The 27898-nt window shown below is 40.7% G+C and overlaps 1 protein-coding gene across 3 annotated transcripts in view; it reads right to left on the bottom strand.

The window, feature by feature from the left end:
• Nucleotides 1-27138, bottom strand: part of LOC121904411 — a 42298-nt gene extending 15160 nt beyond the window's left edge. For all 3 annotated transcript variants that reach the window (XM_042422155.1, XM_042422156.1, XM_042422157.1), the window contains exons 1-9: nt 26874-27138; nt 19395-19496; nt 17868-18070; nt 17246-17412; nt 14672-14806; nt 13983-14071; nt 5118-5267; nt 4175-4503; nt 233-4021 (exon numbers count right to left, since the gene is read on the bottom strand). In XM_042422155.1, coding sequence (XP_042278089.1) covers nt 233-4021; nt 4175-4503; nt 5118-5267; nt 13983-14071; nt 14672-14806; nt 17246-17412; nt 17868-18070; nt 19395-19496; nt 26874-26912 — 5003 coding nt within the window. In that variant the 5' untranslated portion in view covers nt 26913-27138. The remainder of the gene's footprint in view (nt 1-232; nt 4022-4174; nt 4504-5117; nt 5268-13982; nt 14072-14671; nt 14807-17245; nt 17413-17867; nt 18071-19394; nt 19497-26873) is intronic.
• Nucleotides 27139-27898: the final 760 nt, after the last annotated feature.

Raw genomic sequence — 27898 nt, 5'->3', positions numbered from 1 at the left:
CATGTGTGTACATGCATGTACATTCACAGGCCTTTCGCAGCCTGAAAATAGAAAGTCTGCCCTGAGCAACAGCATGAATGCTGGAAAGACACACAAACACATATTCCACTGGTATCCTATCCAGTACAAATTAAATTATATTCATGGAAACCTCTTGAATAACTGCAAATGTGACAGGTAGAATATCACAAACTTTAAGACATAAGGTTATGATTTGAGGTACTTTGCTTACCTTAAAATAGGTGAATGGCTTTCTTGAGAAGCTCCATGGCCTCCAGTGTGTTGTTCAGCAGACCATGTATCACAATCAACAGTCCTTATAGGTTGTCCATCATAGTAATCCAGTGTATTCTGTAGGAACCTGCCGCCCTTTGGTTCAAGTGTCTGTAAATCTGTTTGTTGAAATGAACAACCTCCAATCAGCTCCTCAGTGAAACTCAACAGATCAGAAGAACCCAGCTGTGGTCTTTCTTCCTTCTCAGTTTGGACTTGTGAAGTCCATTTTGGCAGGGTAGTGAGCTCTACATCAATTTCCTCTTCCTGCTCTTCCTCACCATTCTCCTCTTCCATTAAATCTCCAGAAAAAGGTAATCCAAGTCCTCTGTCAGTGGAAATACCTGACTCACTTAATGGTGTGCCAACCAAAGAGCTGGTGTGGGAGACAGAGCTGTTGGTAAGTGCGGGGGATTGTGGTTCAGATGTGGATTGAGGTGTGTCCTGTCTTGCTAACTGACCCCCCCAGACTTGTAAGTTGCCCAAAGAAGTAGGACATGATGGAGCTGAAGAGGGCGACTGCCCACCCTCATCTGAATCTTCCATTGAGATTTGTGAATGGACATAAACTTCTTCTCTGGTTTTCAGGAAGTGATCTGATGGATATCTTAATGATGGAGACACACTTCTGGCCATGATGCTTGATTTATCATCATAGTTTCCTTCTTCTATCGGTGTTGGACTGCAAACTGTCGGTCTTGAATCTGACTGATGAAAAACTTGAGAGATAGTTTTTGATTGGCTTGGACTGAATATTTCAGTGGCATTACTAGCATTTTCTTGGGGATGCGTGCTGTCTGTGAAACGTTGAGAGGCACTGCAAGCATCGAGGGCTGACTCATCAGAGCTGGACTGATGCAATGCTCCTGTTTTTGAGTATGTCTGTTCTGTGATGTGTTTGTTAGTGCTTTCAAAGACAGCTTGATTTTGCTGGACATCTGCACTGAGTGTACCCTCAGTATCTCTAGACATTTGGTTTTGCCTGCTTTGTTCTGTGTTCTCCTGATGCTCTCTATGTGCAGCTTGGGCCTGGATTTGCAGTACTGTGGCAGCATAAGAAAGCATGCTAAATGTTTCCAGGGACTTCCTTGTTCCTTTTGATTGCTTGTCACCCTCTTTAGGCCTATAATGCCACTCTCTGTCAGCTTCCTTTACTGTGCCAGATACAATGATGTTTTCCATTTCAAGGCCTGATGATGAATCTCCATCTGAATTGGACCTGAGGTCATCTTGACTGCCTGGGAGAAGACTGTCTGGGCTATGCTTCGTTGTGTCTCTCTCCCCCCCAGAGCTGGAACTCAGTGACATGGTCTCAGTTGTTTTACCTTCCACATTTCCATTGCTCTCATTGTCAGGACCCCTTTGGCTTTCAATAATAGGCCCATCATCATTGTGGGCCATTCTGACTGAAGTTGATTTGGGGCCATCGTGTTTCTGGGAAACAAGACTATCCCAGTTCATAAGGCTTGGGGACAATGATTGGTCAGTCTGGATTTGAGTCTCAGCAGCTTCTCCTGAACTTGATTGATGATTGGCTGAAATTTGCTGAGTGACAGAGGAATTGTCCACCAGAATAAATGGGGAATGATCACTTGGTTGCTCTATCCAGTCAGCCTCCTCTAATCCCTCTGCAGTTTTGTTGTCGTACTTACTCTCAATTGAACTCCCTCCACTTCTGGTCATGTCACTCAACTCACTAGGTCTCTCAAATATGAACACTTGGTCATCTGGCTGTTCTTTATCTGAAAGTACTACTCTGTGTTCTCCTAGAGAATCAGCCCTCTGGTGTTGATCATGTCCCTCATCTATCTGAGTAGGCTTGGTCACAGCTATAAAAGGGCTGGACTGCTCTTCTAGCTGTATCATGTCTACTACTGGACTAGCATAGGTCTCGGGGGAGGATGTCAGGCTCCAAGTGCCAGCTCCAACATTGTCATATTCTGAGGTGGAGGTGACCATGCCAGGGACAGGTAGGTCCCACATGTCACTACCTTGGTCTGGTACTGTCTGTTCTTTTTGAAGTTCAGATACAAAATTCTGCATGACAGACATTTGACTCTGAGCACTCTGGATGTCATTGTCATCTGTTTCTTTACTCTGTGATCTACCCTCTGCAGCCTCTATGACTATTTTCACATGGTGTTCATTACCTTTCCACTCTACTTCCCCAGGTGTCTGACTCAGTACTTTATTCACACTTTTCTCCTCTATAGCTTTTACTTCTTCTGTCTGTTTGGTCGCGTTTGTCTCAGGAATATCACTGGCTTCCAGTGATCCCATGTAACTAAGGTCCCTTCCATTTTCTGGCGCTTCGGGGCTTGTTATTGTGGAAGAGCTGTCTTCTTGAATGGTGGTGTTCCACATCTCCATTCCACCATCAGAGAATCCTAGTGGACTTTCCACAGAGGCACCACCCTTAACACTGGGGTTCAATCCATAGAAAGAACCTGAGTTTTCAGACAAGTTTTCAGGGGTCGTGAGAGGTGATAGACTGTCATCCCGGATTGTCATATTCCACATATCTAGTGATTCAGGGTAAGACGTGGTGGTTCCACTATCAGACTTAAGAAATCCCTTCTGTGCTGAGTAGGTCCAGAAGTCTAGAAGCTCCATCTGTCTGTCTCCTTTTTTCCCCTGTACCCCTTCGTCCTCTTCTTTAGATGTGTCTGGTGTTAGAGTGTTTAGGATTACTTTCTTTTTTGACAATGAGGATGTTTTTTCTTGCACTGCTATGATACCAGCTTTGCATTTTCCAAATACTTCCTCCTCTGGTGGTGTCAATTGCAGATCCGCCAAAGTAACAAGGTTCCATTGATCCTTCAATAGAGAATCTGGGTTCCAGTTGTCATATGATTCAGTCTGCTCGGTGATCAGGCTAAGCTGTGGTTCAAGGCCCATTCCCCTGTGGTGGGAGTTCTCTGACTTTAAGATCTTTTCTCTTTCTGCTGTGTCACCAATTGACTCTTTGCCTACAACTTCCTCCAAAATATTCTGTGGACTCTCAGATCCTCTGGTCCTATTCCAGGCATTATTATCACTTGAGGACAATGCTCCTTGTGTGTCAAAGCCAAGTTCATCCCAGGTTTCCGACAAGGACGATGACACACTGTCCTTGTGCTGTAGGCCATTGATCCTTTCAACTACATCTTCTGGGAAGAACCTGACCCCACATCTGCTGGGTGGGCGACTACCTACCAGGCTGTTGACTGGGGTTGGAGGAACCACAGTATCAATCATCTCATTCCCATGGATTTGACCATGGTGGTCTACTGAAAAATTTGCCAATGAACTGGGAGCAGAGAAATCCATCAAGCTCAGTTCTTCATATTCTGATAGGCTTGAGCTTCCTGCTCTTTTTACTTCCTCATCTCCTCTTCCTCCAGAATTTGTAGATTCCCCGCCTGCTGGCAGAGAGTGGTCACTGCTATGTAGTGGGTCAAAACTAAACAGGTCAAAGTTCTCACTCCTATTCCTGCTAGAGCGGTTCCTCCTCCTCTCCGGTGGGACAGGAGGGGAGAGAGATAACAACCCCAGGGGAGAGGGGTTTCTCAGGAAGAGTCCTCCAGGCCCTGCTGCTGACCCCCCACCTGCTACAACTTCACCAACAGGGCTGTCATCGCTAAGAAACACTGAACTCTCCTTGGAGGAGCGGCTGCTGCGGATTGTGGTCATGCCGCTGTCAGGGCTCACTAGCTCCCCACCTGCACCAACTCCTACACCTCCTGTGTCCTCTTCATCTGCCATCACCCTATTTAAAGAGATAAAACAACATTGTCACAACATTGTGTCCATGTTTGCCTGAAATCCATGAATAAGTAATATTCATCATCAGATTTTCTATTTTGATTACTTCCCCTGACACTGAATGAAACAAAATCAAATGTAGGATGCATTTAATTACCGTGCTATGGGCACCGCATCTCCACAGCCTCCTTCGACTCTCTCTATATCAGAACCATACATGTCATTGATTCCAGATGATCCCTGGGAGAACTCAACACTGCCTGCCACTCCCTCCGTGGAAGAGGTCCTACTGCTGGGGTGACAGGCCAGCATAGAGCTTCGCCGATCAACAAACTCCTTGAGGAAGCCCTGAATCTCTTCCCACAGCAGAGAAGTATCAGAGGATAAGGGGGTGTTTATAGTGATGTGGTAGACCTGGAGACACTCCCTGGGCTCCAATTCACCAGAAAGAGACAAGCTGGAAGACTCTTCCAACTCACAGCAGATCTGCAATGAGAGACACTTTATTTTAATATTTTATGTTTTTCTATTTTGACTTCCCAAAGCAATCCTTTGACATTTTGGGAAATATACTTATCTATCTCCTGGAAGAAAGAAAATTGATAGCACTCTTATATCATGTGTTAGTGAAAGGCTATACACAATACGATAACTGGAAACACAGAATCTGTGTGAAAACTGAAATGTAAAAACACCAAATTGCAATTTTATGGGAATTATGTGTTGACAGCTGCTGGCTGTAGCCACTTATGTACTTGACAGATATGAGAATGGTGTCAATCTCATTTAACAAATGGATTTTCTGGGAAGGCTTAGTGACTAAGGAAACACGGACTTGTAAGGCCTAATATCAAATAACAACCTGTGATGTCACCCCACTTTACCCAAACCAACAACCAACACCACTCAACAAACCTCTTGTCAAGTTTCTGCTGCAATTCTTGGTAATTTACCAAATTAAAGATCATATCTAGGGATTCAGAGCAACTGACAAATAAATAATAGATATTAAAACGCCTATTACCAGTTACCAGTGTTATTGAGTTGCATTTATTAAAGAATAAACACAACACACAGCAGTAGTCTTGCAGCTGATTTACCTGGTTTAGGATATCAGCGTTGCTCGTGTAGACAGCCACCTGCTGGCGAGGATGATGAACTGTATCACTGATGGACAAGAGAACCATCAGACCATCGTAGCCATGGCGATGACTGAATGATTTCAGCCTGTCCACATAACCATGCCAGTCCTGGAAGAGAGAAAAAGAAAGAAAAGACAAATAAATAGGACAGAAAGACAAAAAGAGGAGAAGGAATCAACATCTACAGTGGGTAAGGCAAACTGCTTGACAGATGCTCCCAGTTCCAACTTTTTTCAAATTAATGAATAAATAATGAAAAAACAATTATCACATTTGGTTGTCGTAGTCTCAAAATGATTAATACACATTCCCTAACATTGTAGTTACAGCTGTATGGGAAACTTTGTTAGACCCCTGTCCTTTATTGTGCATATGATTACATTTTTTTAGTAAAAATGAAGTGGTTTCAAGTAAGACTTCATCTGTAGCAATGAGAGACGAAGCTGTCAAAGCGCACAGAGGGGTAGAGAGACACTTTGTGATTTATTGTTCGGAAATTAATGTTTGCTCTTAAAACAGCCACCATGCACAGATTATGGTAATTCAGTGACACGCACAATGATTGATGGATGGAAAGTTGCATTAATTGATTGTTTTGTTTGTCAAGGGAACTTGTTTTTCTTTCTTTCTGAAATGATTAACAACAATGTTATGGCAACCATAATTTGCAACGCAGGGTTACGCAGAAAGTGTGCAAAGAGATACTTTTGAAAACATATTTGCTTGATTAATCTAGATTTGTCGTACAACTGTTTGTTTTGTGAAGTTCTCAAAATTGTTTTTGTGCTTATTTAAGTAGAACTTTAAAACAAAAGAGTTAGTTATAGTAAAACTAACAGAGGAAGTTTGGCATGCATGTGTGTGAATGACATTCATGAAAACATATTTCTAATCATTTTTCCTGACTTGTCCAAATAGTCCATGTTTCTACCTGACTTTTAAAGTGTTTTTCTGTGTGTGTGTGTGTGTGTGTGTGTGTGTGTGTTTCTGTGCGCTGTGTCTTACAGTGTGTGTGGTCCTTCTCTCCTGAGCCTGTGTATGTGAGTGTATTTGTGTGGGTCCACTGAAAGTGATTGATGAGTGCTGCAGGCGCTGTATCTGCCCAGGCTGTGTCAATATTAACCTGTGAGGATGAGGGGGCTACAATACTCCCCCCTCCCCCTCCCCCACTCCCCCCCGTTCCTCCCACCATCCCTCCATCCTTCTCTGTCTTCACAATATGGCTGCTGTCAGGCTCAGGCCCATCAATCCTCACACACACACACAACTGTCACTTCACTGACACCGCCATTTCTCAACACTGATATCCTGATGAGTGCAATGAAGCTTTCCAAGATTCGTTAAAACACACATATTCGCTCACATAAGTACAAACACACAAGTACGTATAACCCTAACACATGCAGATACACACATAAATCTGCCTCCAGTCGTCTACTGTAATCTGAGTGTATGAACAAACATGTACCAGTATGTACACATATGAGCTCTGGTAAAAGCAATAAAGTCTTCATGATTTACAGTACAATATGCAACCAAATGCTCAAACGATGGTGATACTCTAAAGCCACTATCCAACTGTGTGCACATGCACACAGAACTGCACACACACATATTCTCACACACACAGGCAGGGAAATATAGTCAGAAAATGAGCAGAGTGCAAATCTCAGAGATAACACGCAGGGCGACAGTCTGTCTGCCATTTGGCTCTTAACTGAGTAAATTACTACTCATCTTGCCTGCCCCTCCCTTTTCTCCCTCTTTCTGCCACCTCCAGATACACAGATTGCCTTTTCTTATAAATTACCAACATGTTAGCTATAAAAATCCACTTCCTCTCTATAAGAACCTTAGCATGCAGCCACAGAAACCTGTATCTCATTTGTTGAGCTAAACTGAGATATCAGAAACTAAGGGTTCTCCTTTAAACCCTTAGCTTTATTTTTATTAACTTTTGAGTTGTTTATGAGCAGGCATTCACAGGAACAATATGCTACAACTGCACATTAAGAGTACTGGCAGTTTCAATTCTTCCATGTTAACGATGTGGCATTTTTCCTTCAACTACAGCAAATGAAAAATTTAGGAATTAAGACCCTCAGTGTCTGTCAGTATGCTTGTTTTCAGTTATGAAATGACATTTCATTCATACATTAAAAGTATGTAAAAGTGGGTTGCTGCCCGGAGCAGGCACGTGGATGAACTGGTATTTGAGGGTACTGATGTTTTACCAAGGCACAAGTTTATTTTTTTGTTTAATTAATTGTTAATTCAAACTTTATTTACACTCAAAAAGATACACAGCAAAATAAAAACTCTCTTTAAGGGTTCAAAGTTTTCAACATAAAAAACAGAAAAGGCAAAGAAAATAAAATTAAAGGAACATTAAAACAAAGGTGACAAGAACCTAAATAAATAGGAAATAATAGGAAATATGGGGAAAATAACACTTTACAGCTGAGACTTAACATGCCCTTGATTAGTTCTCTTAAATTGAGCAGTGCATAATGGCTTTAAAACAAAAAATGATCTATTTACCATTTGTGATGTCTGACCTGGCTTTGCTTTGAGGGTTTTTGGAGTTATGGGTTTCGATTAAGGGGCCGTTGAGGTGTGGTAAAAACTCAAAGTAGCAGAACCTTTCCTCCACCAACAATCTTCAAACCCACCATAACTTCCCCTGCTTTTCATTGCAAAGATGATTCACTCTGATTATAGAGTGCAAGTTTCTGCATTAACTTTACATAAAGTGATTGAATACAGATAAAAAATGTTGAAAAACACCTCACTTTCTTCAGGATCTCCTAGTGTTTTCCAACTACTACATTTACTGGCAAAAAAGAAGTACAGTTGCTGACCCAGATGGAGGATGGATATCAGTGACCGATGGTATGAATGGTCAGTAGCTTCAGTATCACAAGTCATAGAGAGCCTTTGTGTGTGAAAAGGGAAACCCCCCTTAGTCTAACTTTGTGTGTCTTATGTCGTGTTTTTTTTTTTCTCTTGGCATCAACTTCTTCATGTTTCCTTATAGAAATCTTCTGTTTATCTCATTTTCCCTCCCTCACCTGTGCTCTCACATACACACACACACATTTTGCAGCTTCAACTTTCTCTCACACAAAGTCCCAATCCACAAACACACACACACACACACACACACACACACACACACACACACACACACACACACCCTCCCTCTCTCTTTGGTTGTCTTTGCTCCACAGGTAGCAAGTCTTTAGCGGCTGCTTGCAGTTCTCCCAACCTGCCATCATTATGCACAATAGCCTTAGGTACAAAACTCAGGCCTCATAACTCACGCCCCGCGCGCGTAAATTCCCGTGCAAACACAGTCAAAGCAAAAACACATTTCCTGCTGTCGCCAACATCTCTGGCAAAGAATTAATCAAGCGTTCATCCATTTAGGCTCTTTGCATACCCTTTCCGTCAGAACACAGAACGCTAAGAGAGTTGCGAGTTCTTCTCAGGCGATCGTTTCGCCACCCTGATGAATCCATCAAGCGAGGTTTGATTTATACATCTGTCTGTGATCACAGCGGTACAGCTACAGCAAATGGGGTGGCAAGGAGCGAGCTGACACCACCCTGCTCAAACACACACATGCGCATGCATGCACACATGTGCAACATATACCACTTACCACACACACATGCACAGGCAAACTTGCTCACAAAGCAACAGTCATACGCTCTCGTTCACACTCATGCACACACACACACACACATCCACTACAGTATTGCTGCTTATGAAGTTTTTGGAGAGACAGAGGGAAGAGGGGAGGGGGGTCTAAAAGTTTGCAGAGAAAGAAGCCTTTCTGTCTGTCTGTCTCATATGGGCCTTCTCCGCATGCTTCATTCACTCAGCTCTAAGTGCAGGGATTTGGGGGCCAAGATGCAAGCGCTGAGTCTATAAATGTTTTGTTTTGTTTATTTGTTTGCCCTCAAAGCCCAAGGAAGCCACAGGGGGAGAATGAAAATGGGGGAAAAGAAAGAACGAGTGTTTCAGACAAGATGATGAGGAAGAAACATCAGTGCAAGTTACTGAAGATACAGTATGATGACTGTCTTGTGCAGTGGTTTTCCAAACATATTTAATGAAGACCACATTTGTGTATATATAACAAATCATAAAATGCATTACAGCCAAACAAATTTAAAATATATTTTCACAGTCCAGACAAAAGTGATGTGCATCTTTGTATAATGCTTATGAGTGTAAATTACTCTGAATGGATTCTTATATAAAGAGCCACAACAAAAATGACTCTAAACAGAATCATGAAACGTGTGTATCGTGCTTTAATATCCCTGATAGCATCAGCACATTTTTATGCAGATTTAGAATCAGAATGTTTGACTCATATTTACGTATCATATGTACTTTATGAATACTCTCACCAAAAATATCACAGATAAAGAAGCAGGAAGTCAGAGAGGAATAGAAAGATAGAGGGATGGAGGGGCGGGGCACCCTGGCTTCCTGGTCTTCAATCTTAGTCCCTGGGAGGCCCACCCTGCACCTGCTGTCTCCTAGTGCCTCTCATCAGAAAGGCATTTACAGAGTGCCGTGGCTGCGGGCCCCTTCATTAGCGAGCATAATTATTTGTGCAAGTGGCGTAGGGCAAAACTGGCCCCGCATAAACAAACAGAAGGGCCGGAGGACTGTGAACAAACAACACATTAGAGACAATCAACGTCGCCAAAATGAAACCTAAAGCGTACCTCAGATGGAGAGATGGACACACAAACATAAAAAACTGAACAAATATATCTACATCAACAACATCAAACACTATCGTGATAAAAACTGAGAAAAAGCAAACATCCAAAACAATGTAAACTCACATGCAGATGCATTATCCTAAAAGAGGATGCTAAGATGTACACAAGGCCAGACACACATAGTTACAGTAGTCACACTCTCCCAGAAAAAAGAAGAAGATTTTGTTTACTACTCCGAGAAAACAAACAACATCACAATTATTATTGTATCTAGGTGGATTAGCGTGTATGTATGATTTAGAGTTCAAAACAAAATGGAAACTTTTTCTCTCTCCCACCTTTCCCCTCTCTACTGTCTCAACAGTGGAAATAGCTTGCAAAAGAGATAAAACAAGGAACTCTAAAACATATTGTAACCCTTAGATGTCCATATTAACACATACACACACAAAAAAACACATTATTCACATATTCATGCTTGTACGTGTGTGTGTGTGTGTGTGTGTGTGTGCGCACGCGTGTGGCTGCGGGCTCCTGTCCTTCCCACAGTTCATCAACTCCACAGCATGACAACACTTCCTCCGACCAATGTTTCATCTGCCAGCGCTAATTACTGAGCCATGAAACCTCTGATACACAAACACACACTGGCTGGCATGGAATAATGTGTTTATTAATTTGAGCTTCATGCTAGTTTTATGCGACACCTTACATACAAACAGGGAAAGCCCTCCAATTTTTATACCAGCTTGTATTGACTCAGCTATTACTAGCTGTCGTATCCTTCACATCTACAGGTGACGCTGCACAATGACTGTGTGCCCTTGAGCCAGGCACTTAACCCCATATTGTCCCCTGTGGCACCTCTTCTCCAAGCAATGTTGTCTTTTAGCAATACCGAAAACATTATTCACGCTTTTATATCTTCACGCCTGGACTACTCTAACACTTTGTTCACATGCCTCAATGCTCGAGTTGTAGCTCAGCTTCAGATTGTACGAAACAAAGACCAAACACATTTCTCACATCACCCCGGTTTTAGCCTCTTTGCACTGGTTACCAATTTCTAGAAGCCATTTTAAAATGACATGACCACATAGGAAATAAAATACTGCACTGAGGAAAAAACAGCTAATATGGGAATTGTTATGATGCATAAGACACAATATAAGAAAAGGCTTCTGTTATAACATTAAAAAAAAAAATCACATACAAGAGTAGTAGTATACAAAAATGGTAACTATGAATGATCAAAGGTTGATGATAATTCCTCCTAAAAAGGTTTACCAACTACTTTTGTTTCTTGGTATTTCATTCCACAAGAAAGGACTAACCTAAAATCTCAGCAAATATTAGGGATTTTGTACAGCTGGCCATACAGGAAGCATGTTCATAAGGTCTCGTTTACAGAGTATGACTCATGTTATTTATTCACGTAGATACCAAATGTCAGCTAAGCTCATAGTTTGCATAGAAATGCAACAGTGAGCAAACATTTGTGTGAGTCTGCAGTGGAAATTCAAGCTTCAAGCATTCAAACAACAATAAAACCAGTGTTTTGAATGCGGAAATGTCTGGAGCCTATGCATTTTGAGTTGTTAACTTTATTTCAGTCATTACAGTTCAGGAACCTTAGCTGATACAGTTTGCATATTAGGTTTCTGGACAGTAGAAATACTGCACACAGAACCTTAACAGAGCAGATGACACAACATGTGTGGACTGCACATAATAAGGCAATTAAAGAACAAGAAATCACTATAACCGACAGCCAGAAAAGTCTTCTTATGGTTCAGAAAACTGGAATACTGAATGCAACAATATTTACAATATGCTGTAAAGCAAACAATAAAGCTGACTAGGGTTGCATGGCAAATATGTTGCTCACCACTTTCACAGGATGTGTCTATGTATGCAGAATTTACAAAAAAGCATTATACCCTCACATTAGTTTCAGAAAGTTACAAATTCATTTAATTGTTGCTCATATGCAGCACCACAGAAAACTTTTTTTAATGGTATGAGACAGTATTTTTATTTTTTAGCCAATCATGAAAATACAGTTTGAGGAACTAAATTTGCCTTTACAGCTTCAAATGTAGCACACGCTGATGAGCAGATACACAGGAACATCCAGACAGGCCATTTTAAATGAATGAAATGTTCATTTCCACGTTTCTATCCCATAATAGAGGAGCACACAGACTGACTAATGTATGTTTGTACAGTATACAAAAATACATTAGTCAATCTATACAATGTGTCCATATCATTACACCACACACTCTGAGGCTTTTTCTTCTGCTAACTAGGCAATCACAACAATTTTTTTTTTTACCCAGAAATCTAACTCTGTCCTCTTTAACTGCTGTCAAACACACACACACACACACACACACATACACACACAGATAGAAAACACACTCTGACAAACACATAACACATAAACCATTACAGACTAATTGAATCTAATTTATTTAGTTTTCTGGAAAGAATCATTTAAGGCAGAACTTCCCTAAGCCCCCTCGATAAATGATTCTCATACCGTTTTGCTCTCTTTTCAAACACAATTAAAAAATAATATATAAATATATACACACTGCAAATGACATGCATATAAGGAGTTCATTTTGGAGCCCGATCTCAGGTCATTAGTAACCCACCATGACGCTGTGGAGTTGGAGGGTCCGCTGGCGACACACAGGCCCCTGGCCATTTATTCTATATTAAGTCTCTAATGGGGCCTCTCTCTCTCTCTCTCTTTCTCTCTCTCTTTCTCTCTCTCTCTCTCTCTCTCTCTCTCTCTCTCCCTCTCTCTCCGTCGCTCCTGACACACAGCATGTAGGCACAGCGCTGGTAAAATATGCACAGAAAGTCCAGTGTGCACACACACACAAAGCCATTCAAATGAATGGTTATTTATTCGCTAAACGAGGATCTGGGTGTTTAATGTTCCTTGGACGTTAGGTAGTTTTCTGGGGGAGGAAGAGCCATACCCCTACGGCTACAGACATCATTTATTTTACACATAGCCTAATACTGCACACTAGGCAGTCGCTGAGAAAAATGGTCTTTTGAAGTAAGAAGGAGATATAAAAGAAATAATGAATGATTTTTTTTGGGGGGGAGGGGGGTTGTGGTGGTGGCGGGTGAACACATTAGAAGTTGCAGCGGGAAGAAAAGCAAGGGGTAGGCTTAAAGGCTTAAAGCATCCTGTGTGTGTGTGTGTTTGTGTGTGTGTCTGTGTGTGTCTGTGTGTGTGTGCATGTACAAATGTGAAGTAAAAAGGAAGAACCAGAGAGCGACAGAGATAGAGAGATAGAGGCGTGAACACAATTGTGTGTGAAAGTGTGTGCATGTCTGAGTGTGTGTGTCTGTGTGTGTGTCTGTGTTGGATTTTAGGATATCAGTGGGGAGCGACGTGATACCTGGTTGTGTTTGAGGCTCTCAGACCTCCATCTGCATCTCATCCAAATGCAGAACATCACAACATCGGAGGGGCTCCTACTACCTCCATAACAACCCCCGCCCCCAAAATGACACAGACAGTGCAGGTGTGATGTATCCAAACCATCAAAGCCATCAAAAGTAACTTTTTCAAAAAGAAACATTGTTTTATTTTGTCTCTCTTGCAGCTAAAAGTTATTATGAGCTTCTTTGAAAACAACGAAGAAATGGTATTAAACTGCATTACGTCTCACATAATCACCATGATATATTAATTATAACCAGTCAGACTAGTGAGACCTTTAATTGAGATGATAAGTGTATTAATATTTCTATGTCAGCACACTTATCTGAACCTAAAATTCTCTTTCGGTCTCTCAGTTAACATGATTCATCAACTGAGCTTCAAATAAATGAGCTTAATCGTTCTTGGATTTTCTGTCTTCCACAGCTGAGTTTAACTGACCTTAAATTAAATGAGGTCAGACATGTCTTATTCAGAAAAATGATGTCTTAAAAAAAAAAGAACAACTTAAATTCTGTTAGCACATGCCTTTGTATTTATGTTTTAAATGACAGAAATGAAGCCAAATGGAATCATTTTAAGCTTTTTTATAAGATGGAAACTCACCTCCTCGTCTGAGGTCACTGAGGTTAGCGCTATGGTCATCTCTCCGTCCGAAAACTCTTTCAGCTCCTTGGACAGCAGCTGCTCCAAGTCTACATCCCGTCAGCACACATAAACAACAGCATAGAACAAGAGGACTAACAGTTATATATAAGACACACACCAAAGGATACAAAACGATTTCACGACAGACAGAAAAAAACATACGCGTGAATGCCCTCTCCAGATATGAGAGGTAAGTGAAAGGACTTTGCATCATGATGAATGCGTCTGCTTTTAGTTTTAAGTCCCTACAGTCTACCCACATATTTGTTTTCTGGCTAATCAGACCTCTAACCAGGCTGAAGTTAGGAGATATGCTGGAAAAAGCACAGGTGTAATTAATAACATTAATCATGGCTGCATTTCATGTAGGTGTGTCAGTTCCAGGCCCATGACTCATGAGCCAACTTTAATTTTATTGCTTACATTTGTTCCAGCAATTACAATTCAAAATATCTGCCATGGATAGAGTCTATTATAGTTGATGTTACACCTGTTGCTGTAGTACAGTGTACGTCTTATATGAAATGTAATGAGAATGATAGTGGAGGAAGTGGGTGTGAGCCCATCTCTCTCTCTCTTTCTCTCCTACGTTCAAACTCTGCTGTGATTAATTAAAGCATAACCACTCTGCCAAATCAAATATGCACCTTGTAGCTTCGCCGCATCCTGTTGACTCGCAGTGACATCACTCAATTGCTCCAAGGATCTCATGAGTGCCTCCAGTTGTACTGACTGACGGCCATGTTTGATACACTGAGCTTCACTTTGTAGCCGTAAAGCCTCTGTAAACACATAAACACATATACATGCTCGGTTGTGTTCAACATGGTATCATGCAGCATGCACACTCTTCTTCAAATGTTCACATAGGTTCAATAATTAAGCTCAAAATGACAGTATGTTTGCTGAGGCCATTGATGAATTTCTGGTTTTCAAAGACTAATCTGCAAGACACAGAGCCCCCAGGTTCCTGAAAAATTAGATTTTTTCATCTTGTGAGCACAAGATAATATTTTGTGAGTACAAGTACTATAACCAGATATTATAAGATCTTGTGCAAACAAGAGAATAACTTGTGCAAACAAAATATTATGTTTTGGGATGTCAGGGGCTACGTAATAAGACCGCTGGTGTAGGGCAAGTAACGAGCATTGCAACACAGTTTGATCTAGAGCCAGTTACACTAAATATTGTTTAGCCTTCTAAGATATAATCTCTTTATTCACTGTTTTTCTTGAGTACTGCATTATTTAGCTCATTTATTCTTCATGGTGAAGATATGACCCCTTATATTTATGTGCATTTCAGTCCACTGTATGCTGTTCCAGAGACCTGTCAATGCTGCTGTAAAGCCTTGGTTGCCAATATTGGTCAATACAAGTAATTAATTACTGAATGACCTTTTAACCCCTTCTGTTGAGTTCAGCCCCAGGTTAAAAGGTCTGTAGATTGACATTGTCTTGTTATGCCATTGCAAATGGTTGAACACAAAGTTGCAATCAGGGCATTTTTTGAGTATTTGTTGGGGGAAGTTCAGTAAAGGGTTAGACTTTATACTGTTTGTACACAGTCACTGGTCTCCTTTATATAAAGAAGATGTACAGTACAATGCATAGTTAGTACATCATCTTCATTTATTCTGGAGGAAAATCTGAAGTGCAATTTGACAATTTTGTGACCTCCCAGTGCCTGAATGAAAAAGATATTTACAAATTACAATTATGACAGAACAGATGTGAGGGATCATGTTGCTTCCTTCTGCTGATAACAACAGGACAGGTTTATCAAGAAAAGCTGCATGCTGTTAGATAATGGTCAGTTCACTATATAAAACCATTAAAAAGTACAGTACATCCACTGGTAGTATTTTCCATTTGACTGAGCTTAAGAGTTGAGCTACTGGCCTCTTTAGGAATCAATGAACCTTAAAATGCACTGTCCAAAGCACTCTAGCAAAGAAATATGAGAACTGGACTACATACAGTACATCATTTTCCTGCTCTAATCAGCTCTCTTTTTCTGTCTATGTCTTTGGACTTTACTTTGCTCTTCTCACTACATCCACCTTAATTCACTTTCACTATCGGTCCATTCTCTGTCTGACTGCCCATCTGTAAATCACAGTGAAAGACAGCAGAGAAGAAAAGCAGCATTGACCAGAGATCACTCATGTCTGCTTCCAAACCTTCACGCAGGCTGCTTAATGTCAACAACTGGAATACCTGTTTGGCAGACTGTATGACCTTAACAACATTCACACACACACCCCTACACTTTGTTGGAGTTGTTGCATCCATGTCTGTCCAGATTCATATATTTGTAGTGCAAACGTTGAAGGAACTTAATAAAAGGTATTAAGTGTATTTCCCTTGTATATGTTCACATGCTTGGCCAATAAAGCTGATTCTGAAAGAACATGACAGGAGACTATGCTTTAGATATGGATGTTGCTGCAAAGAAGCTACAAATCCTAAAACATGGACGCTTCACACAAATCTTCAACCCTGCAGCACTGAAGATCTATATAATCACCACAGTTTCAAGGTGGGCACCTAAGATTAGTGTTAGCAATTCAGTACCCGACCAAATGTGAAATATGGTCACAATCTCCCCTTCTGTTCCTGAGTTATGGTACTGAATAACGGCCAGAAAAGTGTTTTTGCAGAACATTATGATGTCACAGTGAAGTTGACCTTTGACCTTTGAACTTCATCATTTTATCCTATTAGACATTTGTTTGAAAATTTTTCATAATTATCATATGAATTCTTGAGTTATGGCCAAAAATGTGTTTTGTGAGGTCACAGAGATCTTGACCTTTGACCTTTGACCTTTGACCACCAAATTCTAATCAGGTCATTCTTGAGTCCAAGTGGACGTTTGTGCCAAATTTGAAGAAATTCCCTCACAGCGTTCCTGAGATATCGCGTTCATGAGAATGGGACAGACAACCTGAAAACATAATGCCTCCGGCCACGGCTGTCACCATGGAGGCATAAAAACAGAAACAACTTAACAGATTAAACTAACTTAAATAAAAAAATAGTCACATTATGTGTCTTTCTGCACTCTTCCTTACTCACACTCACACTCACAACCCCACATCTCTCACTTTCTTCATCTCTCCTGGTGGGTGTTAAGCGAGTCATGTCAGGGGATTTGTGTGTGTCCTCCCTCATCGCCCCATTACTCCCCCTGGGGGGCGCCTGCGCCTCCCTCACCTCCGAGAGTCTCCCTCAGCGCTGCTCCGATGTGCTCTGCTGCCTCTTGAAGAATCTCTCTGGCGACTGTCGTCACTGCGGACGATGCCCCATAATCCTCTGCGTCCTGCTGCCCGTCGTGATGGACCACTCGCAGGATGCAGGACTCCAGAGTGTGGTACTCAGAGCTGGGAGAGGGAGAGAACGAGGGGGGGGAGGGATGAAGAGGATATGGATGGCTGCAAGGGAAAGAGCGATGATTGTGAGGCATTTGCATAAATACAACTCCCCTTTGGGTCATGAGGGATGAACACACACAGGCCTGAAATACACAACCAAACATACACCCACTCTCATTTTTGCATAAAAAAATACAGACTTCCCAGCCAGAACTGAGTGTGTTTGTGTGTGTGTATTTCAGGATTACTTGTACAGATATTAATCAGTGTTGATAAAACATAAACTTCCAGGTAAGATTTTAATACCTTCCCTGGTGTTTCTATAAAGCAGTTAAAAAAGTAGCTGTAGTGGAAACTGATTCTTGCTCTAATACTTGACACCGATACTTGTTCACTGTAGTTTGTTCAGATGAAACTGTACAAAGTGACCCGATGATAAGATTTGCATATGTGAGTGTGTTTACCTGTCTAACAGTCCATCTCTTAGCAGTGTGAGAGAGAGTTTTCTGGTGTGATGAAGTTTCACCAGATCTACATCCTCCTTCCACAGCAGCAAGCTCTCACAAATTTTCACACTCTGCAGATACCTCACCGTCTCCGCGGGCAACACAGCATCACATCGCCGGCCGCACAGCACCGGCACACACACTCCACCTGCCGGCTCCCTCTGGAGCAAACAGACAATACATGAAACCAGAGACACTTTGAGATTAAAAACAAGCTTGTTCAAACACAGTAAATCAATCAAATGGTTTATAATGCATGACATATGATTAGATTTACATTTAAAATATAAAGCTGTATAGATCCACAATTGCACCAAAAAGTACCCACAGTTCTGATAATTATATATTTGTAATATACTAAAACTTTAACTAGGTCTCACCACTAAAGTGAAAGTATATTTATGTTTATAGTGAAACAAAGAAGTAGATCAAATTCTCAGATTAATTATTTTTTCATTTAACTATTAACAGTAGACCATGTTTAACACTTTTTGGTGTATTTCGCTTCATACATCGGCGATGCAGGCAAATTTTCCACCCTACTGCCACTCTGTTAATCAAAAATACAGCTGCCAAGGTAGCACTTTAGCTTATATTGAATGCAAGCTGTGTCGTATTTTCTACTCTATCTATATTCTATGTCATATATTTCAATAAAAATAGCGGTTGACTGGGCAAACAGCCAGATAAAAGCCATAAAATGTCCTCAGTTTTCAAATGACTGGTACTCTGAAAAATGAAGTTTTGGGGGAAACATTCAGTACTCTGAGACATGAAAAGGAGGGGATTTGTGCCTGAAACATTAACACACATCAAACAGCAATGTGCAAGTACAGATTTGTTTGTTAACATGATAGCCATAAAACATGATATAGGGGAGATATATCAGGTCTGTGTATATGTTCGCTTAGGGTTACAGCCCAAAAAATATATTCTGATTCATACAAAAATCAATGTGTAAACCCAATCTTGTATCTAACCCATTATTTTAGTTTCTAAAGTAAAAACTGACAATATGCATTCACTTTATAAGTGTTGGCTCAAATACTAGGTCCTGCACCTGGAAGCTCAACATCTTTTCTGATCCATATTCTATATGTTTTCACTTTATTTAGCTAATATTATCATTCTGTTTCTCCGTATTGCTCTGATGCTACATCTGTCTACTCTGTATATATGACATCTATCGCATAATTTTGTATCCTGGATGAGGTATCCCTTCTCTGTTGCTCTCCCTGAGGTTTTTTCTTTTTTTCTCTTCATGGGTTTTTTTGTGTGAAGTTTTTCCTCATCCAAACTGAGAGTCTAAGGATAAAAGATTTTTATGCTGTACAGATTGTAAAACCTTTTGAGGCAAATTAATGATTTGCGATTTTGGGCTATATAAATAAAACTGCCATGGCTTGATTTGACTCTTTAAACCTCTGAAAAAGTTTGATTTTAAGTAGAAAACATGTGCACACAAATGGACAGAACCCATGTTACCTGGCTGAGGTGTAGTGCTAAGCACAGTGTTGCGGCCACAGTGTCAACATCTGCCTCTGGTCCGCCTACAACAGCATGGATGGAATCATCTGATGCATCTGCCTGGAAACACACACAATCATACAAGGTTAGTGTGTCTGTGGCTAAGTAGCTTCTTAACTTCTAAATATGCTTGGCGGATATCATTCAGTGATGTTTTCCAACATCCAACAAGGGAAGCAGGTGACAGCACTGTGCATTAGTGTGTGATTTGATAGATGACATAATGATATAACTTGAAACTCCTCCAGCCAGTATGACCGTGTTAGATGACTGCAGCATTTTGAAAATTACACTATGCATTAATAATTAAATCATGGTGCTGTGAGGTTTAGCCCATGCTTGAAAGAGAATACTATATATACAATATGCAACACACTAGAGATATAATCGTTTGTAGCAAACCGGCGGTTGAAAATTAGGGAGGGAAACTTTTGTCACTGCAATTTCAGAGTAACGCGCTTTATCAGAGGAGTGATGAGTTCCATTAATTCCACTAAACAATGCAGACAAACACTCCTAATTTAGGTTAAGTGGACATTAATGACAGCTCCATTACAGAGATTTGACATTCATTTCTGGTTGAAAAAGGCAGAAAATTAAGTTTCTTCATCCATCCGTTGAATGAGATTCTTACTATTAGATTTTAATATGGCAGATATTTTATAAAACCATACTCCTACTTCTATGGTCTGATTCCAGCATTGGTATTTAGATACTGGTATTTATTGAAAAAATATGTGAGGGCACTGGGCACCTGTCCACATCTGTCTTTGTTAGAATGTGAAAAAAAACTATTAAAACATCTTAGAATTTCAAAACATCATTATAGAAATGAGGCTTCCTCTTTACTGACATGCTTCCTCATTAATTACAGTATGCTTACTGGAAGTCAAATGAAACAGCACAATCATCTTCTGTAATTATTTCTCAAAATCACCCACAATCTTCATCCTGCACTGGGTGTTCTGTGTCAGTCTGTTTTATCTAAAACAGATGAGCTGAAACACCAAAGGTACAAGCCTTCCCTGCAGTCTGTGCCATTAATCAAGAAGCAAAATGTGGATTCAATGAATAGCAGGTCTATCTGTGGCTCATCTTAATGGGGTTGTGGGAAGCTGGGAGCGCATGGAGCACGGGAGGATAAAAAGCAGGTTTACAGCAACAAAGACAGGTAAGAAGCCTTTTGTCATTCATGTTTCCTGGCTAGCCCAAACTGGCATCCTTCTAGCCACAAGCTTGGTTTTACCACTATAACCTCTACATTTCTTCCAAACTGGACACACCAGGTTTGTGCTCAAGGCAAAATAACTTTGGTATGAGTGTGTCAAGACTAATTTGAAGTGGTATAACCTTGAGAACTCAGTGCACGATTTGATATACTCTCTAAAAATTATTCAGTTATTTAGGAATCAGATATGGCTACTCTCGTGGAAAATTGCTTGATCACTCAATAAACACGCAAAGAGAGCATTGTCAGGTTATGAAATAATGTAATCAAATAATACAATCAGAAGTACAATGCATTATATTTCTGGAGACAAAGATGCATACCACCTAGCTATCTTTTCTTTGTCTGAAAAGTTGGCACTCAACCAGTCCTTTAAATACTATTATACAGAATTTGAAGCATCTATTGCTAACGTTACAGGTTAGTAAACAACCCCCAGATTGAAACAAAAGTCAAGAGTTCAACTAACCTAGGAACAGTTTTTCTTCACGACCTTATATGACAGCACACACGCATGCATCAAATAGCATCACAATATAACATTGCTACCATACTAAATTAAGAACAAACAACACTATCCTCTAAAGGCTTATCAGATTGACGCATAGAAGTCTGCATAACTAGGATTTGTCTTACTACTGGCTCAGACAAAAGTACAACAGAATAAACTAACTGTTAAACACTCAACTGTCTCATTTTACACAGCAGAGAACTAAGTTTAGAATAGACAACATGAAGACATTTGGAAAAGGTGTGGAACACAAACTAACACTAAACTAAACTTAAGAGCACTATTTGTAACATGTATGATACATACAAGAAATACATCAAATGATAAACTACTATTCAATTTTCTCTCACACTACAAGAAATCCATCACAAATATGGATAAATCATATCAACATAACAAACTAGCTAGTCACCTTACAAATGGTTTTGTATGTTTTAGGCCATTGGCTACAAACTGCATACTGTACTTTACAGTACTACTGGCCATTGTCCAAAGATGACGATATGGTTTTAGTTTGAGTTCCTCTCATCACGGTGAACGAGTAGTCACTCCTTTTTTTTCAAAGGAAAGCACAACATCATTGTGAGAAAATGAAGCTGCGTTAAAGACATGCAAACATCTGGGATTTACAAAACAGTCCGCTCCTGCAGAGCAGTAAATAGAGCTTTGTTCATATTGAAATAATGTTGCTGGAATTTGAAACCTGAAATGCAAACAATAAGCAAACAAGTGTGTTGTAAAAAGGATTATATGACTTTGAAGAGGAACTAAAAAAACTGCAAAAAACCAGTCTGCAGGGCGGGACTGTTAAAACTGCAGCAGCTACTACTCTCCTAGTTTGTGGGTGGCGATACTGAAACATCTGCACGTCTAAACTGCTGCTATAACTTTCCTTTATTATATCAGATTCATATTCAGAACATCTTCCCCTTGTGGACAATCTTCTACACATCTTAAACAAAGGAGACCTAATGTTAACTTTGATGGAGACTGGTAACTAGTTTTAAGCAGGTTTCAAGTCTCTGTGTGTCGATTTCATACTGTACTCTTAATAATGGAAGCAAATGGCTGCCTTAACCTTTATTCAACCAGGAAAGTATCCCTGAGACTCTCTTTTTCAGGGACAACCTCTTCCCACTAGCTCATTCACACACATTCACACCTGCAATGTGCAGAAAATCAGTCTACAAACCAAAAGTGTGCTTTGTAAAATGTTCAGCAGTTATGTGAACGTGTAGATTATGGGTTAAAATATTGAATACATGCTCTTAAGAGCACTATGTGCTGAGTAATGACTTTCTACTTTTATTTAATTGGGTAATCCTGCTTTCTCAACCTAGAAGCTTAGCTAAGGCTTAGCAGATTTGTTGACATGTCAAATATATAATGGGGTCTGGTAATTTAAGGGAGCTTAATGCTACCAATAGATGAATAAAATACTGGTAATAATGCGTAAGGAATGGAGCTAGTGTCATGTTTCTGTCCATAGGGCCTTACCAATGGGGCCAGATGGATACATAAAATGAAAGGAGAAGAAGTGAGAAACACAAGGAGGGAGGGGAGGAACGAGGTTAGAGGCCGTTGATTAGACTGAGAATGTGAAAAGAGGGAGTGCAGTGAGATTGGAGGAAAGAGGGCAAGGAGATTGAAAATGCTTATGAAAAAGAGGGCTGAAATATATGGAGTATGGGCACCAGATTGATAAGTCAGACATGTAGAGGAGGTGGGGAAAAGGGTAGCGGCGAAAATGGGGGATAGACAGGTGAAAAAGTGTGATACTGAAGAAGAAAGAGAAAGAAGGAGGGAGGAATTAGATAAGCAGGGGGGGAGATGTGAAAATGGAGGGAGAGAACATGAGGAGGAGAACAGAAAGAGGAGAAGGAGAAGAGGAGGAGGTCTGCAGCCAGTCCCTTCATAGAGGAGAGAGGGAGAATAAATCAATACTAGATAGCCAGAGAAAGGAAGTGATGCATTAGCAGGAGAAAAGGCCACTCACTGTCTGTTCTACTGCAGCGAGAGAACATCTCTGTGTGTGTATGTGTGTGTGTGTGTGTGTGTGTGTGTGTGTGTGTGTGTGTGTGTGTGTGCACGAGCATGCATTGCCCATCTGATATCCTTCAATCTGAGTGCTCTCTCTCACTCAGCTCTATCTCCCTGTCTCACCAAATTCAAGCCCTCTCCTTTCCTCTCCTCTCCTCTCATCTCCTCTCTAATTTCTATCTTTCAATCACTGCCGGCCAGTTTGGGATTATGAATCTCTTTTAGATGACCAGCTGCCTCAATTTATATTTTCAGCTAAATATCACTGGGAACTGAAGAGATTTTACTGCTTACAGTAATTGCTCTTCATATAAAAACTGTGAAACAGTTAAACACGATCTTTAAATGTATTTCATAAACACTACATGTTTACATTTGTGTTTTTTAACCACTGGGGCAACTGGAATTTGAGCACATAAGGTGGAAATCCGGGAAACACCTTGAACAATTCACCAGTCCATTGCAGCGCTCACACAGACATCACTACTAATCATATCTATGGAGTCTCAATTTCACCTGAACTGTGTGTCTGTAGACAGTGGGAGCACCTGGAGCAAATCCTCTTGACAGCTGCAGAATACAAAAACTCCAAATAGAAAAGACCTGGACTGAGAATGAGAGACAAATGCTTCTTGCTGCCACAACACTTTTCACAAAGAGTCTTTAGGAATCTGTCATTTTCATTACATCTAATGCAGGTATTGCAGTATAATTTACACAATTTGTTGTTTTTGTTTTTTTTTTTTTAAAAAAGGGTAAAGCAGTTTGTGTGAAATATGCCTGATAAACCTTTGAAGGAGACTTCTTAAACTTCTTAAACTTATGAAGGATGCAATCAGTATATTGATAAAGCTCATGGTAGTCCGAGCATGTTGCCTTTTCAAAATTTCTTTTTGGTTTAGTCGTGCATTTAAATTAAATTAAATGATCACACTTCAGGATTGCCCACGGAACCTTGAACGTGAAGCCAATTGGGACCTTTTTAATCCAGCCGTTTGCTTTATGTCTCAAGGATTATGTCATGTTGTAAACATTTACAAAAAATAACTATGTAGCCCAAGCCATAAGTTTTGAAAATGACATATTCTTTTGAATGATATTTCTGTAATAAGCACAGGCAGAGACTTCTAGACGCTTACAAATTCAAAGCCAGAACCAAATTGGTCCTAAAAACCTATTTTGTTTGTGTGTTAGTGTGCAGACTGAGAGGGACAGATGCTGGAAGTCCACTCAGCACATTGCTTCATCTCTATGACAAACGATGGGAGAGTGAAGGAGGGAGAGCGGTAGAGCTATGCAGAGGAAAACTGAGTGAGAAAGAATATAAGTTCAGTGAGCACTAAGAGCCAGGCCAATTAGAGGTATGGATGTTCTGGATGGTGGCCATCTAGAGAGTAGAGTGAGAGTGAGAGAGAGAGTCGAGAGTAGCCAGCAAAAAGTGAATCATCAGAGTTTATATTGGAGAGCTGGAAGAGAGAGATAAAATGTGTGTGTGTGTGTGTGTGTGTATGCATGTGTGTGCTCTGTCATAGGCTAATATTGGGGACAAATTTCAGGCTTAAGATCAGTTAATTGGGGACAGCTTGTCCAACTGGGGACAAAAGTCGTGTCCCCAAGAAGGAAAAAGCAGATTTTTGGGTCAGTGATTAAAATTAGGGTTAGGGTTAGGCAAGTAGTGGTTATAGTTAGGGTAAGTCTACAGGAAATGAATTTAAGTCTATGTAATGTCCCCAAAAGTGCCCATGATCTGATATGTGTGTATGTGTGTGTGGTTGTTAATCATGACATGTGTTACACTTTATCTGCAACCTCCCTAACACTCATCAGTTGCCCTCCTTATCACCCAATTACCCTGCTGTGCTCTGATCTGAGGATTTGCATCTTTGATCTTCTTGTCTCCTCCATGTTCCCTGCGTTTAATGTGAAGTACAGCCCGGATGCAAGCTCTTATCCTCTTTTAAATTTCATGTCAGATAGGCTGTTCATGTATGCGTGTTTGTATTGTGCTGACACCTGTTTAAATGAATAAACTGAATATTCTGAATACTGTAGCAATTAGAAGCACATAAACCGGGTAGTATCAACAAACTGTACATCACATTGGTGTAAACATCTCTTATATATCGTTCCAACTCAAAATCATTATGTTCATGTTTAAGTTCAATATGTTCTACTTTATACTTGACTGTTGACAGATGATTATGTAATTGCCATAAAGTGTAAAGTTTGGACTTTCTGTGAAATACTTATCTGAGCTGTGGCTCCTACCCTGTGAATGACTAACAGCATCAGGTTCATAGATAACAATATGCTTAGGAGTGGATTTTCCCTGTTACACAATACTATATAGGCAACTTTAAACAAACAAACAAATTAATTGGTTATATTGCCTGAAAAGAGATGGAACTGCTGATGGCATTAATTGAAAGTGACATTCAAGGATTATCTGATTATCAGATCATCTAATTGGAAAAACATTAGTAAATAATATTGCAACTGCTTGTTTCCATGTACAGTGAACGTGGACGCGTGCATGTGAATCAAATTTGCCCTGTCTTGTTGTTAGTGTGTTTACGTGGGTGTTAATTCTGTAAGAAAAACAACAAAATCATTACTATTAATTTGTATAAAAGTCTTTGAATAATAACGCTAATGTGTGCTCTTTTGTGGCAGACAGGACATAAAGGCATTTGTGATCAATTCCTGGCATTGATAAATACCTGGGCAAGCATGCTCTATGCTCATCAGACAAATTAAAATAAAACAATACACCATATTGAAGCCAGCCAAAATATAAACGCAAAGATGCCTCATGAGTAGCAATGCCAATATGAACTGACCACTGAGTCATCACAAATACTCTTTGTCAGAAGGTGATATACGTGTATTCACAGCCTTTGAAACATATCATCCAGGCCATATATTACAACTGATAATGTGGTCATGATACTTAAACTCGCACATGTAGAAAAAGCAGTTTCAAGGGGTCCAAAGTAGCCCATGGCCTCGGGGCATGTGCATGATCCATGCAAGGCTCCCTGGTGTAAACATCTGTGCGAGTGCTGCATAACACTCCATACAGACTAAATGTGTACAGGCCGAGAATACACAGACATATAAAAAGAATATCACCACATATCTGTTGCTACCTATATTCAAGTATGTGTGCCCCAGAGACACAAAATACTGCTGCACAGTTGCTCCACAGTCATTTAGCCTATATAAATTGGGTTGTTAAGTATTTGTATGAGGCTTTTTTTTTTATGTGTGAACAGATATTCAGTCCTGGATCAAATGCAAATTATGAGTCAGTATCTGCAGAGCAGCCAGATAGCCTCTGGCTAAACTTGTTGATGTCACGCCTCCCCCTCATTAGAAATCAGCTCCTCATTCAAATTCACACGCTGTTCCTGTAAACACAACGAGCTTATTGTATGGGGCCACACACACACACACACGTCTTCCTTTCCCATGTACTGTCATATTGTCGATCTACAGGTGCTTGGGGGGGACCGAAGGGACGTGAGAGGCTTTTTGCAGTGCGCTTTTTCAGCAACAAGAACGCAGCCTGTAGCACAGCAGTGTCAGCCTCTCCGTCATGGTCTCATTCATTATACCCACAACCTGGTGTTAACGCCGCTGAAGGCTCTCAACTCACCCCGAGTCTGCTCTGGACCCTCCGCAAATACTCTTCCATGTCGGCCTTCGTCGCTACGGTGCCGCTGCAGATCTCTCCATAGACCAAGTTTCGGCAATAAGGCTGCTGATGATTGTATGTGTGTGTGTGTGTGTGTATATATTTTTTTGCTCTCTCTCTCTCTCTCTCTCCGCTTCCGAGTCCCCTGCTGCGCTCGCACTGCAGCACTCTCTGCTGCTGTGTGTGCCGTCGGTCCTCCCCTTCTCTACGGGGTGAACCCACAACACCGAGCAGTGGGTGTGACGGCAGGAAGAGGAGATCCGACGGAGGCGCGCTCGGTGATTCAACCGCGCTCCCTGCGGTAGGGAGCCCCCCTCCGTCCCAAACCTCCCCCTCTATTCACATACACACACACACACACACACACACACACACACACACACACACATACATCCTATCCCGTACAAAGCCTCGACTCAACGTCCACCAGCGGAGAAACGCGGTGAATGATGAACAGTGGCGCTCCAGCACCGCGGACAGCACCCTTTCATTGCCAGTGGCTTTAGTGTCCATTTCTGGTGCATTTTGATGCTTTGCAATTTTCACACGTTTCTCTGTTTTGCCGCAATATAACCAGAGTCAAAACAAATGCACTGTAATGGCTTTTTCTGGTATGTGTATGTCTCTGTGTGTCTTCAGCCAGTGTGACAGGGAGCACATCAATTGATCTGAAAGATGACTGTGTGGGTAACATCCACACAATGGACACTCAGCCAGTCACGAGCTTTAATATTAAAATGGAAAAGCCACTTATCATTGGGTCAAGGTGCCACCAGATCTATCTATCTATCTATCTATCTATCTATCTATCTATCTATCTATCTATCTATCTATCTATCTATCTATCTATCTATCATAAGGATAGATATTTTGCCTAATGCGGATTTTTCTCTGGACATCATCTGTGGGCTTAATTAGCAAAATTAAGCTATGCTAGACTGACCCCTCGCCTGCATGTAATGGCTCTGAAGAGAGCACCAGAAATG

Source organism: Thunnus maccoyii, chromosome 9 (assembly GCF_910596095.1).
Source record: "Thunnus maccoyii chromosome 9, fThuMac1.1, whole genome shotgun sequence".
NCBI classification, from domain to species: Eukaryota; Metazoa; Chordata; class Actinopteri; order Scombriformes; family Scombridae; genus Thunnus; species Thunnus maccoyii.
This window is presented reverse-complemented; position numbering and strand designations above follow the sequence as displayed.